At 36.4% G+C, this 18,610-nt stretch overlaps 1 protein-coding gene across 11 annotated transcripts in view; it reads right to left on the bottom strand.

Moving 5' to 3' along the window:
• The window catches only part of LOC129763534 (cGMP-specific 3',5'-cyclic phosphodiesterase), a 242,650-nt gene that overhangs the window by 51,695 nt on the left and 172,345 nt on the right, over positions 1-18,610 (bottom strand). For all 11 annotated transcript variants that reach the window (XM_055762699.1, XM_055762693.1, XM_055762695.1 and 8 more), the window contains 3 exons: positions 12,982-13,225; positions 5,744-5,835; positions 3,210-3,533 (listed from right to left, as the gene is read on the bottom strand). In XM_055762699.1, coding sequence (XP_055618674.1) covers positions 3,210-3,533; positions 5,744-5,835; positions 12,982-13,225 — 660 coding nt within the window. The remainder of the gene's footprint in view (positions 1-3,209; positions 3,534-5,743; positions 5,836-12,981; positions 13,226-18,610) is intronic.

Here is an 18,610-nt window from a genome sequence, read left to right as displayed (position 1 = left end):
TCATTCGGTTTTAGCAGCTCATAGTACACAAAACCCAGCGGGTTCCACCAAGTAGACAGCATAACCTTCTGGCCGTGAATATTCCGCGCGGCCTTCGATGATGTTTCATGGCCGGGGTATCCATACGTTGCTCGACGTTTAGGATTGTCGTAATGGACTTACTTTTCATCGCCAGTAACGATACGATGCAAAAAACTCTTTCTTTTATGCCGTTCGCACGTGAAAAAACGGCGTCCGACGTCTCGTGGCTTCAATTCATACGGCACCCAATGTCATATCTTTCGGATCATTTCCATTGCTTTTAAACGATCGGATATGGTTTGCTGAGCTACTTCAAGTGTATCTACAAGTTCTTGTTGCGTTTGTGACGGATCTTGATCCAGCCTCCAATTCTTCATCTTCAAACTTTTTTGGCGGTCCGGAACGTTCTTCGTCTTCCAAGTCAATATTACCACTTTTGAACCGTGCAAAGCACGTCTGACACGTTCGCTCAGTTGGAGCATAGTCACCATAAACTTCCACCAAAATGCGATGACTTTCCGCAGCTTTTTTCTTCATATTGAAGTATTGAAGTTACACTCCCCGCAAAAACACTCTCGTTTTTACGAAATTCGACATATTCGAAGTGGCAAAAACTATGTTGTTTACGCTTCACCTTTTGACATATACTGAAAAAACGCGCAATGACAGTAGCTTTCCAACGAAAGTCTGGAAATTTGATTCACTGGAATAATAATCAAATCACGCCATCCGGTACACGGTACACCTACACCTAATATATTATTCAATCTCCTTGATTATGACTTTGAATATCATTTTTGAATACATCGTAATTTTTGAAACACCTTTTTAGAAGAATATTTTAATGGTTTGAAAAGAGTTGTAGTGTTATAGAACCAGCTGAAGATGGGTGAGTCATAATTCATTCCATTGAATACTAAGGACAAAAATAAACAAGTGACACTGTTAAAAAAAACACGAGAGAATGACACTGAGACAAAAGGCTTATTTTTACCAATAGGAATCGATTAGGATATGTATATTATAGTAAACAATAATTTGATTACGCGGAATTCACGTCGCGCGGATACTGAACTGGCCGGCACGAGCCGCACAGAGACTCGAGCTTGTTTTTTTTTTATATTCGCGGTACTGGAATTCGCGTCAGCAGAAAAATTAAAACTGGTCAGTGACACTGGCTAACGAATAAAACTGAAATATTTCGACAAGGGCATGCTTGAAATTAGGTCGCACGTGAAAAAATGTAATAAATGTATCCTTCAAGCACCTTTACAAAATGTTTAAGATTAGGGGCGCTTCAATATCTCCCGAAGATCCACAAACACTATAATACTGAAATGACTTCACATACTTCATATTGTCTTCACAGTAAGTCAAATGTCTTCGAAATGAAGACATGTATTCAAACTTGGCATCTCTGCCTCACAATCACAGCAAGCCACTGACAGTTGATTCATTCAGTTTCGTTCATTCTCTCTTTCGTTCTGCTCTGCGTTCGAGGAAAGTGAATTAAGTAAATTAACCCTTTCCCGTACAACATCGAGTCTCACCCGTGGGTACTTGAATAACATAGGGCACTGGAACGCTCAGCAGGCTAGTGAAATGACTTGATGTGCGACGTAATCAATAATACGGGAAGGGTTAAATTCGAAACGCACAAAACTATGGCTGAATGGCTACCGAGAGAACGATTTTTGTTTTTGTTTATATTTTGACATGCGACAGCTCCACTGAAGTACAGGGTGACTCAAGTCATGAAATACTTCAAATATATAGTGACTATCAATACGATGTCAGTAGTCAATAGTTATACAGCGCGGACTCGATTATATACCGTCTCCGATTTCTTTTTACTGCATAAAATCGAATCCTGTATATAATCGAGTCAAAAAATATTTTTTTATTCGTTTTTCATGCATATATTTTTCGTTTATTGAAAATAAAAGAAGAACTTTATTTTTGATTCATCCCTTCAAAGTCAGAAAACACCTCACATTAAAGTACGCATATTTTCGAATTTCGACAATGACAGAGTTAGAGAACTTATTGTTTTGTTTCGAACTCTGTTGCCTCAAACCGCCTCTACACTAAAAAGTACGCTACGTAAGCCAATTAAAACAGAAATAACAGAGAAAAATAACAGAAAATGTTCGACTCCCCAATACATGTATATCATTTGTATAATATATATGCTAGAGCCAATATGAGCGAGCGAAACAGGAGACAAATTGAAATGAAAGCATATGAAAGTTTTTCGTATAGTTTGCCAAATACACGGCCCAGACAGAGAAAGATATATTCTCGTTCATGTTCTTCTTTATCCTCTTAGAAAACGCTTTCCAACTTCATTTTATGATGAGGTGTAATAATATCACGCTTCTATATAACAGCACTGGCAGCTATATGGATAGCGTTGTCGTGAGAAATATCTTTGCATTCCAGCCGGCCTTGGTTCGATCCCCATTAACGTCGTATGGACTTTTTTTTGGCACAATCCCAAATAAAATGAGAAAAGAAAACAGAAAGAGACACGTCTGCTCGCATACGTACAAACCATTTTTAAGCTTTTAAAACAGCTCATTATTTGCCCATTTGACCCTCTAGCACACGAAATGGCATCATTTCTGCCAAAGATGAAATGTTTTCTTCCAACGCTAGTTTGGATGTACGTTATGCAACAAAGTTATTATCAGTTATCAATATTATGGATTGGCCAGTGTGTTCGCCTGACCTCGATTCAATGCGAAACTTTTCGGAGATCATAGTACGACTTATAAAAAGAAAAAACGACACTTAGAAACTGTTGCTGAACTTAAAGTAAGGATAACAGAAAACAGGAACTCTATTGATGAAATTTTGTTGCAACAGTTGATGGAGTGCATAAAGAGTTAAAAAGAAGATAAGCAGTTGAATAAATCAGATATTCATTTTCTTCAATTCTTCATAGGTAGCGTAATAATCCTAAGTAAACATGTTTCTCTGAGGCTTTTTAGAAGGTTTGCTTAGGATTTCCCAATATACCTGCGGAATATAGATTTAGTTTGCCACCGACACTTTTGTCGGAGCATCACATGTAATGTTTTATGCTTCAATCGATACTTTCATTCCCTTCTACACCCCACACGACATTGTTTCGTTCTGCTCCAACTAAACTAAATTCTCCGATTGGCAGGCTAGGCTCCGCTTACCTGAAAGATGTTATTTCCCTCCGAATTGAGTATCATCACGCACTGATCGAAGTGGTGATGCTCCATCGTGCTGGTGGTGTATAGGATGGCCAAGGGGCTGTCGGTTTTCGACTGGAACGCATTGTTCGTACCCCGGTGGTCCAAATCGTGGCAAAAGCAAGCCACCAGCAGCCCAAGGATCTCCAGGTCCGTCACAAAGCGCTCCATTTTGCCGGTCTTCATCATGGCAAACATCGTCTGGGCCACGTTTAGGGCATGGCGCCAATTGTGATACTTGACCGGGCGATAATTTTTTCGCACACTCAGAATCCACCGGCACAGAACCTGGGTTGTGGCGTTGATGGCGAGAAGAGAAAAAAAAAACCAAACAAGGAAAGTCAATATAAAAATCATAATGTAGCGATTCACAGCCGGCAACAATCACGTTTCGAATCGTTCGTGGAACACGATTAGCTAATTTGGTGGGAAAATATCGAAACAGATTGGGTTTCTGTGTATTGTTGTCTTAAAATAATTGGAATGGCGGTTGGAATTGTGTTGAGAATCCGAAGACGAATTATTTGGTGTTTCATTTTCCACTTTCTCTTCATCGCCTCGATTGATGATTGTTATGAATCGTGAAACGATATCATATTTCAAGAAAGATTTTCCTCCATTGGTTATCTCAACAGTTGATTCATTTTGTAAACTAATCAAGCTTTCAAATGACACCATCTCATTCAGTATTTGCGATTGGCTGTTTGATACCTGCTGCATTATTAATTAGGATCATTCGGTTAGATGGCAGTTACGCAGTTACGAAAGTAATCTTATGATTTATACTAGTTTTTTTTTTACGTTCGCTTGTGCCATGCCATTTGGAATTGGAAAGCGAGCCAAGACCGCATTGTAATTCCCACATCTGACACAGAAACTGTTGTGCAATTTATGCGATTCCTAAACTTTTCCGATAACTAGCATGATGGTGGAAGCGAATCCGGCTGCTGTGAGAAAATCGAAAAAGATGAATTGCGTCGAAAAACTGATTAACACACATGTCATATGCGGCAAATGACAACAGAATCCCTCGAGTCACATTCTCTATTGCAAAACCAGAGCACGTAGCGTAGCATAGCAGGCAAAAAAAACATTCATCAAGCAAAGCAGTATGGAATCGAATCCATTGTTATGAGTGTCTGTTGGTTTTTTCATCTAGGGGAGAACTGTACAAAACGCACCGGTGAGGTAAATGGCCCAAGCCATCAATTGTGAAAAATCTTTAGATTCATCATGTAAAATGATATATTACTTTACTCATTTCAGTTCGCAGTAATCTCTTCCACATATTCACAGTGCACAAACATGCCCATCATTATAAAATAAGATACAAATTGAGAAAAACTAATGCATTTGCCTTTTCTGTAAATATTCATGGTTGCTTGGTAAGATTTTGCGGTTAGTCAATGTTTAAAAATCAGGATATTTACACTCTACCTCCACAACGAATCATTGAACTTTATGATCACACTTAAAAATCACACCAAATGTCATATTGCACAAGAATTTTGCCAAAAATTGTGAAAGTAATAATTGGGGAAGTATGCACAGGAAAAAAATATTCATTACATAGGTTATAAAAACAAACGTTCGTTTTGACCAATGCCCTGGTATGTAACCATTTTTTTGTGTTTCGCACAGAAAATCATAAGCATAGTAATAACTCCAAGCCGCACTCACATTACGGAACAAACAAAAGGAATTTGACAGCACGACTGAATTGACTACAATCACATTACGAGAAGAACAAAACGAAACTTGTACGCTTGAGCCCTTTCTATGCAGCCTACGCTCAATTTGTGTTGGTTTGGATAGTGATGTCAGCCCTTTGGTTCTGACTTTCTCTCTTCGCTTTGATGATATTAGTTGCATAGTGGGTCTAATTGATTGCATAATGTGATAACATTGCAACAAGTTTATTGGTTTTACACTATTTATATGAAATTTTATTCATGTAATGAATTTTCAATAAGCTGTGTCTATCATCGAATATTTTTTTTATGTAATATAACAAATAGAAGTACTTTTATTAACTTATCGATAGAAAAACATATTGAAATTTCGGGCATCCTGCAGGCCCACTGTGTGCGCTGTGCTCGTTTGTTTTGATACGTCTAACCAAGTTGTTATGATGCGTTCTGTCCATGGATTATGGCATTTCACCCAACCCTATTTTTTGAACTGTCGACGGAAATATTAAAAATTCCTTGCAAATTATGTATGTATGTATGTTATATCAAATTACATCAGGGATATAATTGGCAGTGACGGAAGAAGTATTCTAGATGTTAAACAGCATGAATCAATTACAAGAAGTGCGGTAAATGACTGATTTGCTTAAATGGTGTGTTTTGTACCACTCTCCCCTAAATAGCTTCTGGCTTCTGCGGAATCTATCAGAACGAGATTCATACCGCATGGAAAAGCAAGAAATTTTCCGTGATTTCGTAGAATTGAAAAAAAAACCATTCATCTCGCATTTCGCTCGTAATACTCACATCGTAGGGAATATGGAACTGTTGCACCAGGTTGCACTGAAGGAACATCCGTACTGCTGCCCGGCATGTATCGTCATCGTCCAGGTCGAAATCTGAAATTTTACATCGAGTGTTAGCATTTTTTGTTTGATGTGAGATAACAGTATAATAGACATTTGCAACAAAAAGCTTGTCCCTCAAGGTAAAAGATGCAGCTTTCCAAGCAAGCCTACACGATCGGAACAAACTTGCAACACAACCTAAAAACGAAGAAGACTTATTTGTCAATCGTCGTTTGTCCAGCATCATCACCGCTTGAAGTACTCTTACACGGTCCCCTCCCCAGATCGTCGTTCGTAAACATAATCTTCTGACTGTGGCTACAATACAATCGATGGCCCTTGACACAAATTGAAAGTATAATGCCGCTGCGATGATACTGTAGACGATTTCGAGCCTCTTCCCACTTGGTCTTTGTTCGAAGTTTTCCTGCGTTCAGTTTCTTTGGTGGGGGTGGTATTTGACGCAGTGATTACCTTTATGCTATTACTATTGATTCGTGTTTCTAGGAATTGGAGCAATTTACAGCTCGTTGCCTAAATCGCGGTGATTCTCGTTAGACTTGTTTGGAGTGTTAGTATATTCATTTGATCGTGGGAACAAAACGTTGAAACGCGTAGCCCATCAACAGCGTTGTTTTCGGAGTATGGGAATCAAGTGTGAGGAGAAAAAAACAGAATAACTTTCACACCTGTCTGTCTGTCATTTCGTTGCTAATGACATTGCGACAATCGTTGTCGATTCAAAATATTAGGTCGGGGAAAATGAAATCCATCATTACGTAAATTGAATTACTTAATTTGGCATAGTTACCCAAATTACCATAAGGATTAACGTTCAGCCTTATTGCAGCACTGATTGAGCATCTCAAGTCTAAATAGCAGTATATTTGCTTTTTTGACGCTTGTAAGTTATACATCAACATTATGATGGCATATAGAAATTAATGAAAATTAGCGTTAATGCAAGCCCTATATGCGCATTTAGTGTTACTATATAATGCTTACAAGCAGAGATGCCAACCAATTTTTCACGATTCACCAGACTTTTTGACACGTTCCCTGATATTCTAATAAACACTCATTTTTTCCTGATTTTTATAAAATGATCCTATTTTTCCTGATAATACTTCAAATTTATTAGAAAAAATATCCTTATCCTTTGCAGTTGTGGTCGGCTGAGAACAGACCACAGCAAGGAATCATGCTAAATACTTTATCCAACTATAGGTAATAGCTTACACTTTTTCTAAACAAATTTCAATGTCTAGTGAACTTGCTCAAGGGTTAATACGCAGTTTTTATGGGTATAGGATAACGGTACTCGATGTAAACAAAAGATTATTAGCGTGGAAAGATAGGAGGATCTCTTTCAAGGGAAAATAATTCCGACCGCAAAAAGTTAAATATACTGGGATCATTGGCAGAGTTTGGCTGCTTAGAAATGATAGCTGTCGTAAGGGCCTAAAGTTGCGTGAAAACAAAAAAATTCTATCAAAATCATGCGCCCGAAGGTAGATTAAATCTGTAGGGGAAGAGATGATAAAATGAACACCCTAAGAAATACGCCCTTTTACTGCGTCTACATACCGCTACAATTCCCGTTTTTCGAAGAATATTCTAGCGTAACTATGTGTTGTTCATGATATCGAACGAGTTTTACCAAAAAAAAATAAAAAAAGTACAGTTTTCATCAATAGAAAAAAAAGTCGACAAATCGAATATTTTGACGTAGGACTACGTCTTTCATTTCTATACCGGGGTGTAAAATCAAAGTTTCGAAAACGAAAGCGTTACGCCGGAGACCGAGATTTTGAGCGTTAATGGCTCCTAAACAACTGAACGAAATGGTATGATAAACACTTCATTCGAAAGATAAAACGTCTACGCGTTCTATACTTGTTACTTTTTAATCCAAAAACTTGTTTCAATAGTCTTAAAATTGCTTTCAAAACAGGCTATTGAAATCACCAATCGGTATATAAGCGAACGCCGCTCGGAAATCCACTCAGTTCTAATTGAACAGCGATTGGAGCATGTTGTCGCGGTTGTGGTGAAGCTCTTCGTTTATCATGAAAGCGCTGATGAACGGTGTCACCAAGAGCCTGTTTGTGCACCCTAGGCCAGAAGGGAATCCATCAGGAGGAGAGTGATGCCACAAACGGTTCCCCGGGAAGACATCGCTACACACACATACACGCGCGGAATTCTTTCCGTTTGGATGCCATTCAGCATCGAGAAAGTTCCGGAAAGATCTAATCATTTCTGGAAAATAATCTACCAGTTCCTCTGGGAATTTAAAAATACATTGATGTGAAAGAGTTTATTTTAATGTTTTCTAACCATATAACACAGCGATCAAATACATTTGATTTTGTAATTTTTCAACCAAGTGTAATTAGCAGGAAAGCTTCTGAAGATTATTCTTCCCCATCAGTAGTAGGATATTTCCGTATCCAATATTGTATGCGTACGCAATCGATTATTGCTCAGTCGCCGAAAGTTCCGAGCTCAGAGAGTTCATTCCCCTCTAGTTTGCCTTCCAAATTGCCATCGTAAACCACACCTTCTCTCGATTCAATCACACACAAAAAGCATACTTAAGCGATATTCTGGTGGTGAGACACATTCATTTTTCGTGAGGACATCGACAAGACAACATAGTTGCCTAACGTGCTGGAGGAGGTGGAAGGCGAAGGATCGACACATACACGCGCAGAATTCTTTCCGTTTGGATGCCATTCAGCATCGAGATAGTTCCGGAAAGATCTAATCATTTCTGAAAAATAATCTGCCAGTTCCTCTGGGAATTTAAAAATACATTCATGTGAAAGAGTTTATTTGAATGTTTTCTATCCATGTAACACTGTGACCAAATACATTTGGTTTTGTGATTTTTCAATCAATCGCAATTAACAGGATAGCTTCTGAAGATTATTCTTCCCCATCAGTAGGATATTTCCGTATCCAATATTGTATGCGCCCGCAATCGATTATTGCTCAGTCGCCGAAAGTTCCTAGCTCATGGAGTTCATTCCCCTCTAGTTTGCCTTCCAAATTGCCATCGTAAACGACACCTTCTCTCGATTCAATCACGCACAAAAAGTATACTTAAGCGATATTCTGGTGGTGAGAAGCATTCATTTTTCGTGAGGACATCGACAAGACAACATCGTTGCTGAGGGTGCTGGACGGCGAAGGATCTGCCCTGAAACGCAAGCAGTTTGTTTGAAACCGTGAGGGAACACAGAGAAGCCGATCCTTCAGGAGAAGAGAAGGTGACCATTGAAGCAGCCGCTACACACACACATACACGCACGGAATTCTTTCCGTTTGGATGCCATTCAGCATCGAGAAAGATCCGGAAAATATTCTGCCAGTTCCTCTGGGAATTTAAAAATACATTCATGTGAAAGAGTTTATTTGAATGTTTTCTATCCATGTAACACTGTGACCAAATATGTTTCAATCAAGTGCTATTAACAGATGGTTATCGAATTAGCATTAACCATTGGTGGGCTTCCAGTATCGAGGAAAATGTGGAAATATCTAATCGTTGCTGGAAAATAATCTGCCAGTTCCCCTTGGAATTGAAAATTACATTCAAGCGAAAGAGTTTATTTTAATGTTTTCTATCCATAAAATATCCATATAATACATTTGGGTTTGTGATTTGTCAATCAAGTACAGTTAGCAGGAAAGCTTCTGAAGATTATTCTTCAGAACAAGGTTATTCGTATCCTATATTGGATGCATTAAACCTTGTGCCTCCAACGTAACGCTCTCATTTTCGAAGTCCCCCAAATATTCATTTATTCATTCATTCAGAATGGATTTAGATTCAACTTCAAACAAATGATCTCTAAATCAACGATAGTCCTACGTCACCCTTGCGGTAATACCATAGATATAACCCACGTCCTGTTTTTCATGTGAAATGCACTTGAGAGATAAATTTAATTGACTTCGTATGACCTAGATTGAGACGAAAAATTTTCCGCTTGCGTCTTAGTTTTAGACAAATGAAGTGCTCAGTGCCCTAATTGTGAAAAAAGCAATTACAATTGCTGACAAGAGATAAACTTCAATGAAGTTGCTCTAAAATCCAAACATAGTAGACATTAGAACATTATTTCTGATGTAAGAAGAAATCAATGAAAAAATTAAACATTTTAGTTCGTGAAATGTTCTGTTTTTTATAATGCGAAAAATATTTTTTTGAAAATATGTATTTAATTTCTGTTTATTCCCTTTCAACGTTATTCGTTGAAACATTCAATTTTGTACCATTTGAGAAACTGACTGGTATGCCTGGTGTGTGAACTTCCTACCTTCCTGGCTACTAATACAATAAAAGTTTAATACAACCAAAACCCGTGAATCTTCCCACTTTCTATTCTTCATCTCGATTCGCGATGACAGTGGCATGGTGTCGACTTCAAATTAAGGCCATAATTTTTTTTTGGCGTTTGAGATGTTGGCACCAAAAATATGGCGGGTGCCATCCAACTGATGCACACGTACATGGGAGAGGAAAGAGAGGAACGAATTCGTTTTGGGGGAAGTCACTTCAAAATGCAATGAGGACAATTTGACTGGGAAGAATGAAATGACATAGTCGAGTCGGTAGAGGGAGATAGCGACTAAACGCCCGAGTGACTGTTTAGTCGTTTTGGCGGAGAAACTGCGCGAAGAAGCCAAAAGTCATTACTAACTGAATACGGATATAGTCAGTCACATAGTCAGCTGACTGTTGCTCATCGATGCTCAAAAACTTTGTTTTGAAATATCGATTCCATTCGGGGTAACACCGACACCTGATTTGTGTTGAACTGACTGCGGGAAAATGTGTCCTTACCTTTTGTAGATGCCTCGTGTTTATATTTGGAAAACGAAACGACAAAGCTGAACTGATTACAGCCAAAACCAACGTTGAACAAGGCATGTCAACAAAACAGCATGAGAGAGCTTCAACGCTCATCGGCACATCTCTCATGGATGCTCACTAGGGTGCCAATGAATGTATGGGAAAAAATCGACCCTAAAATTTCAAAAAGACCTTCCACCCTATTCACCATCTCGAAAAAAACACACTATGTCGAATTTCAGCTCAATCGGACTTAAGGGAGAGTGGCACAAAGCGGTCAAAGATTGATTGTTTTGAAAATCGAAAAATTTCCCAAGGGAGGAGTAAAGGAAATCGGGGTTTTCGATTTTTTTTTGATGCCAAATGTCTTTATATCGACGATTGCATGAAACGTCGAGATCTAGTGTCATCTCGAAAATTTTTTTTGTCAAAAATCGGCATTCTGGGACTTCGGATTCTGGAATTTTTCGGAGTACGAAACGAAAAGTATGGTTTTGGGTGCCAATAAAAAATAGTTATCTAAATTTTTCATTCGGAACTTGCTACGAAATGTTGATTTGCGCTATAATATACCCTATGCAAAATACTAGCTCATTCGGACCTCATTTATCGATGTCGCAGACGTTGAAATTTGAGTTTTTGAAAACCGAAAAATCACCGTAACCCGGGGTTTTAAAAAAAAATTATGCCATATGTCTTAAAATTACATGACACGTTGAGATTAACGGTTATCTAAAGAAAAACGACCAAGCCTATGGATCATTCCATCCAAGTGTTAATTCTTTGAAAGTTTTCATCGCCAAGGCGTATGTTTCAACGTCCGCGGAGTCTGTAACAAAGGTGTGCTCTTGATTTCGCAATCGCCTGGAAAAAGTAATTGAGAACGATGGTGAGCACATCGAGTAATTATTTCTGAATTGGCTAAAATACTTATTTGAATAAATAACAAGGTTTTCTAATCATAAAAATAAGAAACATGATTCAGTATTTCATCTTCGTCTCCCTTGTTGCAACCCATTTCGTATATTTCCACATCGAATTCAGTCTCTTCAGTCTCCGAGAATGGCTCGAAATCAATGGCAAAATGTTCATGGTGATGTTTCTATTATTTTGTTTTTTTTTTTCTATAAACGGAAAGGAAGGTTTTTTTTTTCTATAAACGGAATAGAAGGTAATTGATGAATTAATTACAATTTATTGCTTCAGAAGAAATTGAGCAATCATGTGAAACGAAAGAAAACTAACCATATCCAATGTGATTTGAACTCAAATGACCCCCGTTGTCCCATTTTAACCCGTCCCGACAACCATCTATTGTTGTGAAAAGAGGTTTCCCCAGGTATATCTATAGAATGAAATGGGAAAACGTCATGAAACACTGCGTCGAGCATAAAACAGTTTGCCCACCAGTTCTACCACTCTCCGCTCGCACTTTGACAAACATCCATGAAGCACCGCACGTAGGTGTAACCAATGCTGGTGAATTCGGAAGCAGCGTGTCAGACCCGTGTCCTGAATATTTCATGAGCAATTTCGGTAAATGTAGATTTGGCCAAAAATATTGTCACCGTCATTTGGTATCGCTCATTTTTTTGACAGGGCGGGATAGGCGGGAAGTTATGTTTCCGGATTTATGATTGAGGTAGAGGCATTTTTTTCTGCGTGCATTACACCACATTCATGAATCTAAATTCAATCTCTTTGTTGGTTGTGTTTGCGTTTTCGATTCAAAATGAAAACCAGACCAGAATGGGTTGATAGACCACACCATATGTACTGTTATCTACCAACAGGAACTATGTAATTGCATTTTACTCAACGTCGATTGCAATCGAGTGTTTGTAGATTGGAAAATAAATCCCGTTCTCGTTCCTATTTCTCGTTAATAAAAAAACAGGTTCAACTCAAAACCAATAAGAGCATTGCGAGCGCTTCGCTAATTGATTTTAAGTACTGCTGTGGAATTGATACAAAGTTGCTTCGAGTTGCGAACACTAATCGGATAACATGTGAATTGAATTTATCATGAGAAAATAATCTGTGGTGAGATTTATTTATGAACCTATTCTCCTCGTCACAGCCTGGGGTGGGCGCTGACTAATATAATTTTGAACTCGATTTATTCGCATTCATGAATGCGCTGGACGAGTTGCTGCTTTTGACGTATACTTCATTTGGGATGGAGGAAGAAACGGCTTTTCTGGATGGATATAATTACTTTTTCACGCGACATAAATGTACAGTTTAGTTTTCGATTGCAATAATTTTACAGATTGTTAGAATCAAAAGAGTTAAAATCAGGGCAAACAGAATCGGAAATAGCACATACTCACCGATAAATTTAAAACTGTACAGTTTGTACTCTTCCGCCGTGGCGATGGTGTCGTTGACTAGTCTCAGCGTCTGGTCCTGGGAGGCCGTAGCGTGATAGGATAAACACTCCAAAGCCACCTTCTGCTTGGCCATCAGTTTGCAGGCGCTCTCGTACATCTGCGTGTTGTGGATACCCAGCCCGCAGAAGATCGCAAACGCCTCGAAGATCGAAATATCACAGCTTGTAAATTGTAGATCATTTTCCTGTGGAAGGGATAGGGAGAGATATATTTTAAATGTTTTTCGTCTAACGTCTACCGTCTTTAGACCCGTTTGTCTGACCCTAACAGTCTGTGAGCTGCTAGCTGGAGTTTGTCCACTGAACCGTCGTAGAACGATACCAAAAAACAAGCTTATCAAAAGGTTAACGGATTGTCCTTTTTCTGACGTGAGACGTTTTTACGTCTCGCAGGAACAAATTGAGGATACAAACCAAAAAACTAAGTATCGGCCACGTCACGGAAATTTCATCATTTCTTGATGGGTGACAATATTTTAACATTAATCGATTTGGATTTGGACTTCTCGGAGAGATAATTATTTTAAAAAAATATCAATAGTCAATATGCCGCAATTCCACGTCAAATCATTCGAAAAACAGTAAATTTTGACGCATCCCTCTTCTATTTTATTGAAATTTGGTACATAAAAATAAAAAAAATATCAATTTATATTATCATAAGACTAGTTCAAATTACTACTCTGCCGTTCTACGCACAGTTGTCCCATGTTCCAAAATCGGTAACCGAGAAAAACGCAATCAAAGTTTTCTAGCGTATTTGTCTACCAGAAGCTTTAAGCATTTCAGTTTGGCAATACACCGCGTTTTTATAAGCAGTAAACTATTGTATAATGAAATGTGAAGAGTTCCCCTCACTTGAATCAATCAAGCTTGATAACGGTTCAAAAATACATGATGAGAATGTTATGCCTAGAATATCAAAATGGAACAATTGGACTTGATGTTGTTTTTGAAGCTAGTTTTGAAGCTAGAAACAAACTATAAGTTTTTTTTGTAGTTTTCTGGAAGATCAGGCAGAAAAACATCGTTTTATGAAGAAAAGTGAAAATTGTCAAAAAGTAACATGGGACAACTATGCGTAGAACGTTAGTACTGATCTTTTAAATGGGTGTACAGGTCGGACTCGATTACCCGGAGACTCGATTATCCGGAATATTTAATTTTTGATTTTCGGAAACTTTGAATAATTTGTATAATAATTCCATATTGAATAGCTAATATGGGTATCAAATGAAAGGGCTTAACTAGTAGAATGCAGTTAATTATTAAAAATGCAAATCCAAAATGGCGACCACCACAAGATGGCGCCATATATATTTTTTTTCACAACCGAAAGGACTTGACTAGTAGAACACTGTTGTTTATGAAAAATACAAATCAAAGATGGCGGCCACTACAAAATGGCGGATTTCATATTTTCTCAGAACCTCATCAATATGGTCATCAAATGAAAGGGCTTGACTAGTAGAACAAGCACAGTTATTTATGAAAAATGCAAATCCAAATTGGTCGCCATCACAAAATGGCGCCATTATTTTTTTCAAAGCTCCATCAATATGGGTATCAAATGAAAGTGGTAGAACACAGTAGATCATGAAAAATCCATATCCAAGATGACCACAGTTCCCAAATAAACAATTACTTTTGAATGGTTTTCATTCAGCTTGAACTGTTTGTATGTATGTTTGAATGTTTGTAGGGTTGTCCCACATTAATAGAAAATTGAACCCGTTCCTGCTGAATGATTGATCTGAAATTTGGAAGACACCTTTAATTCTACTGTCATTATAAAACTACGTATTCCATGATCTTGAAAAATTCAATTTGGCCGTCGCTCAAAAATGGCTGAATGACTTGACTTGGAGAACACAAAACATAATGAACAACATAAATTCAAAAAGGTTGCCGCCACATAATGGTCGACTGTGTATTCTCTGCAATCCCTCAATATCGGTATCAAATGAAATGATTCGACTAATAGAATATAGTACACCATGAAAATATTCCGAAGAAAATCAGGTAAGAAATAAACGTTGGATTTTCATTATCCACAGTTAGTTGTTTCATCATATACCCCACGATTTTATTCTAGACGCATCGTTGTCCTAAATTAATGAAGGAACGGATGTGATAACTACTGAGTGCTACTTGTCTAACTATTTTCTAGCTTTTAGTACATTAAACCGTTTAACTTATTTTTTAGTTTTTAGTAAATTGTTTGTATCATCAGTATACTTCACTACATTAAAACCATTCAAAATTTTTTTTTTAATTTTTAACTTTCTTCGGAATATTTTGATGATGTATATTTTGATGATATTAAAGTTTTTAATATTAATTTCAACTTTTGAGTAAGAGTAAAATAAAATTTCAAATGTACTGTTACATTTGAAATGTTGTTTTTCCAAAATAACTCATTAATTTTCCACCAACTTCTCAAACATCCTATTCAAAACAGACATCTGGATTTTGAGTTACGATTTTTTTAAAGAAATGCCGAAGATTGTGAAAACAGGTCGGACTCGATTATCCGGAGTTTAGATTTTTTTTTCACTCCGGATAATCGAATCCTCCGGATAATCGAGTCATAGAAAAACGAATTTTCTTTCGGTAAAAGTAATATAATTATAATTTGCACTTATTCATTAAACGGTTTTATCTAGGAGTGAAAAAAAATCTAAACTCCGGATAATCGAGTCCGACCTATATTTATAATCTTCGACATTTCTTTCAAAAAATCGTAACTCAAAATCCAGGTGTATGTACGTTTTGAATAGGATGTTTGACAAAGTTGGTGGAAAATTAATGAGCTATTTTGGAAAAATTACATTTCAAATGTAACAGTACATTTGAAATGTTATTTTACTCTGACTCAAAAGTTGAAATTAATATTATAAAACTTTGATATCCTAAAACACTCTCTCATTCGATATATTTTTTTATATTTTTATTGGAAAACCCTTCCAGTTCAACAAAGTATGACGTATAGTGGTGACAAATTCACCAAAATGAGATATGAGCTTATGATTTTTTTTGCAATTCCAAAACTATTTGAAATCGTAACCATTTAAGAAAAGTAAAATGAAAATACATGCAAAAATTACAAATTTATTTTAAGTGTGTTTGAATGATGATGAATGATGAATGATGAATGATGAATGATGAATGATGAATGATGAATGATGAATGATGAATGATGAATGATGAATGATGAATGATGAATGATGAATGATGAATGATGAATGATGAATGATGAATGATGAATGATGAATGATGAATGATGAATGATGAATGATGAATGATGAATGATGAATGATGAATGATGAATGATGAATGATGAATGATGAATGATGAATGATGAATGATGAATGATGAATGATGAATGATGAATGATGAATGATGAATGATGAATGATGAATGATGAATGATGAATGATGAATGATGAATGATGAATGATGAATGATGAATGATGAATGATGAATGATGAATGATGAATGATGAATGATGAATGATGAATGATGAATGATGAATGATGAATGATGAATGATGAATGATGAATGATGAATGATGAATGATGAATGATGAATGATGAATGATGAATGATGAATGATGAATGATGAATGATGAATGATGAATGATGAATGATGAATGATGAATGATGAATGATGAATGATGAATGATGAATGATGAATGATGAATGATGAATGATGAATGATGAATGATGAATGATGAATGATGAATGATGAATGATGAATGATGAATGATGAATGATGAATGATGAATGATGAATGATGAATGATGAATGATGAATGATGAATGATGAATGATGAATGATGAATGATGAATGATGAATGATGAATGATGAATGATGAATGATGAATGATGAATGATGAATGATGAATGATGAATGATGAATGATGAATGATGAATGATGAATGATGAATGATGAATGATGAATGATGAATGATGAATGATGAATGATGAATGATGAATGATGAATGATGAATGATGAATGATGAATGATGAATGATGAATGATGAATGATGAATGATGAATGATGAATGATGAATGATGAATGATGAATGATGAATGATGAATGATGAATGATGAATGATGAATGATGATCTATAAAATCAACCGAGTATGATCGATCTAATAGAACGAATGAAAAGATTTCGATGAAATGATGTTTGTGCTGCCGTGAATGATAGTGTGCATTGTCGTTGGACAGCCTTGGTTACATTACTTCCCGGCCATTATCACTATTTCTTTGTTGATATATTGGATATTCGCCTACATTTGTGATGGTATTGTTGGTGAAATTTTAGGAAAACGTTTTATACATTTTCTATCTGCCATACAAGGGGATACACAATTCAGATCCCCGCATGGGCAATGAACAATGTTTATGTTTATAATATCGAACTGTTACCCATATTTCAAAAACAGATTGGTTTGACATCCGATTGAAATCATCAGTTGCATACTGAAATCCCTTGGTCATGCGGAGTTAATAAAATTTATTTTTCATGTGCATTTTGCTTGAAAAAGAAATTTCTTGCACCCTTTTTCCCCATGCTGTATTTTTCCGCATGCTTTCAGATATTTCCCTTACAAAGGAAGCAAACGTTTTCGTGACTCATGCTCTGTTTATTTAGCTTTTTGACCGAATCGGAATTGAATTAAATGTTGTAATTTGTGTAATTCGTATTTTTATAGTTGTTTTAATGAAATAAATTTTATCGTTCTATCGTTCAGAATTATAAACATCTAACATTTGGCGAGAAGTAAAATTGAATTATAATTTATAAAATTGAATTATAATGTTTGGAAGTCAATAATACTGAAATTTCAGTATCTACCCAAATGTCAGTTGATTTGAAACGCTAAGCATTAATTGATGAAAAAATGTAGTTCGCTCATTTTTATTAGTTCGACTATTTTTACCTTTAATAACAATACTTTTTCTATGATGTGGATTATTTTAAGAAAAGTAACACTTTTTTTCCCATTCTAATTATTGGATCACTTTTGACATTTATATTGGATTTTTTTGACAATCAATTTGATTCTATACGCATGTCTCAGTGAAATCTGTTCTATTCAATCGCGCTATGCAAATTTGACAACCCTGCTTTGACGCAAAACAAACGTCCAAATTAAACATCTGTATTTGTAGAATAAATTCATTTTCTATCAGAATTTAAAATTGTTAGAACTTGAATGAAGATTGTTATTCGATGTTATTTGAATACTTAGAAGACATATTCCTGATCCTAATATAAATATTTTTCTATAAATTTCCGCCTAAACTTTATCCATAATATAAAATTTTTATCACAATTTCAGCTCAAGTTTTTCCCCACTTGCAAAGAATGTGTCACGCTATTACATAGAACACACTTTTGATACGGGAGACCAATCAAACCCAAGGTATATAAATAGTTAAAAAAAAAAGTTGTTCAGTTGTGAAAACAAAGTATGAATCATACGTCTCACGTAGTCCGTATGATAGTTCTCATTCATGATACAGGTGGCGAATGAGAGGCAAACAAATAGTATAAAAT

Source organism: Toxorhynchites rutilus, chromosome 1 (genome assembly GCF_029784135.1).
Source record: "Toxorhynchites rutilus septentrionalis strain SRP chromosome 1, ASM2978413v1, whole genome shotgun sequence".
NCBI classification, from domain to species: domain Eukaryota; kingdom Metazoa; phylum Arthropoda; class Insecta; order Diptera; family Culicidae; genus Toxorhynchites; species Toxorhynchites rutilus.
The sequence above is the reverse complement of the archived record's forward strand: the minus strand, read 5'-3'. Positions and strand labels throughout refer to the sequence as shown.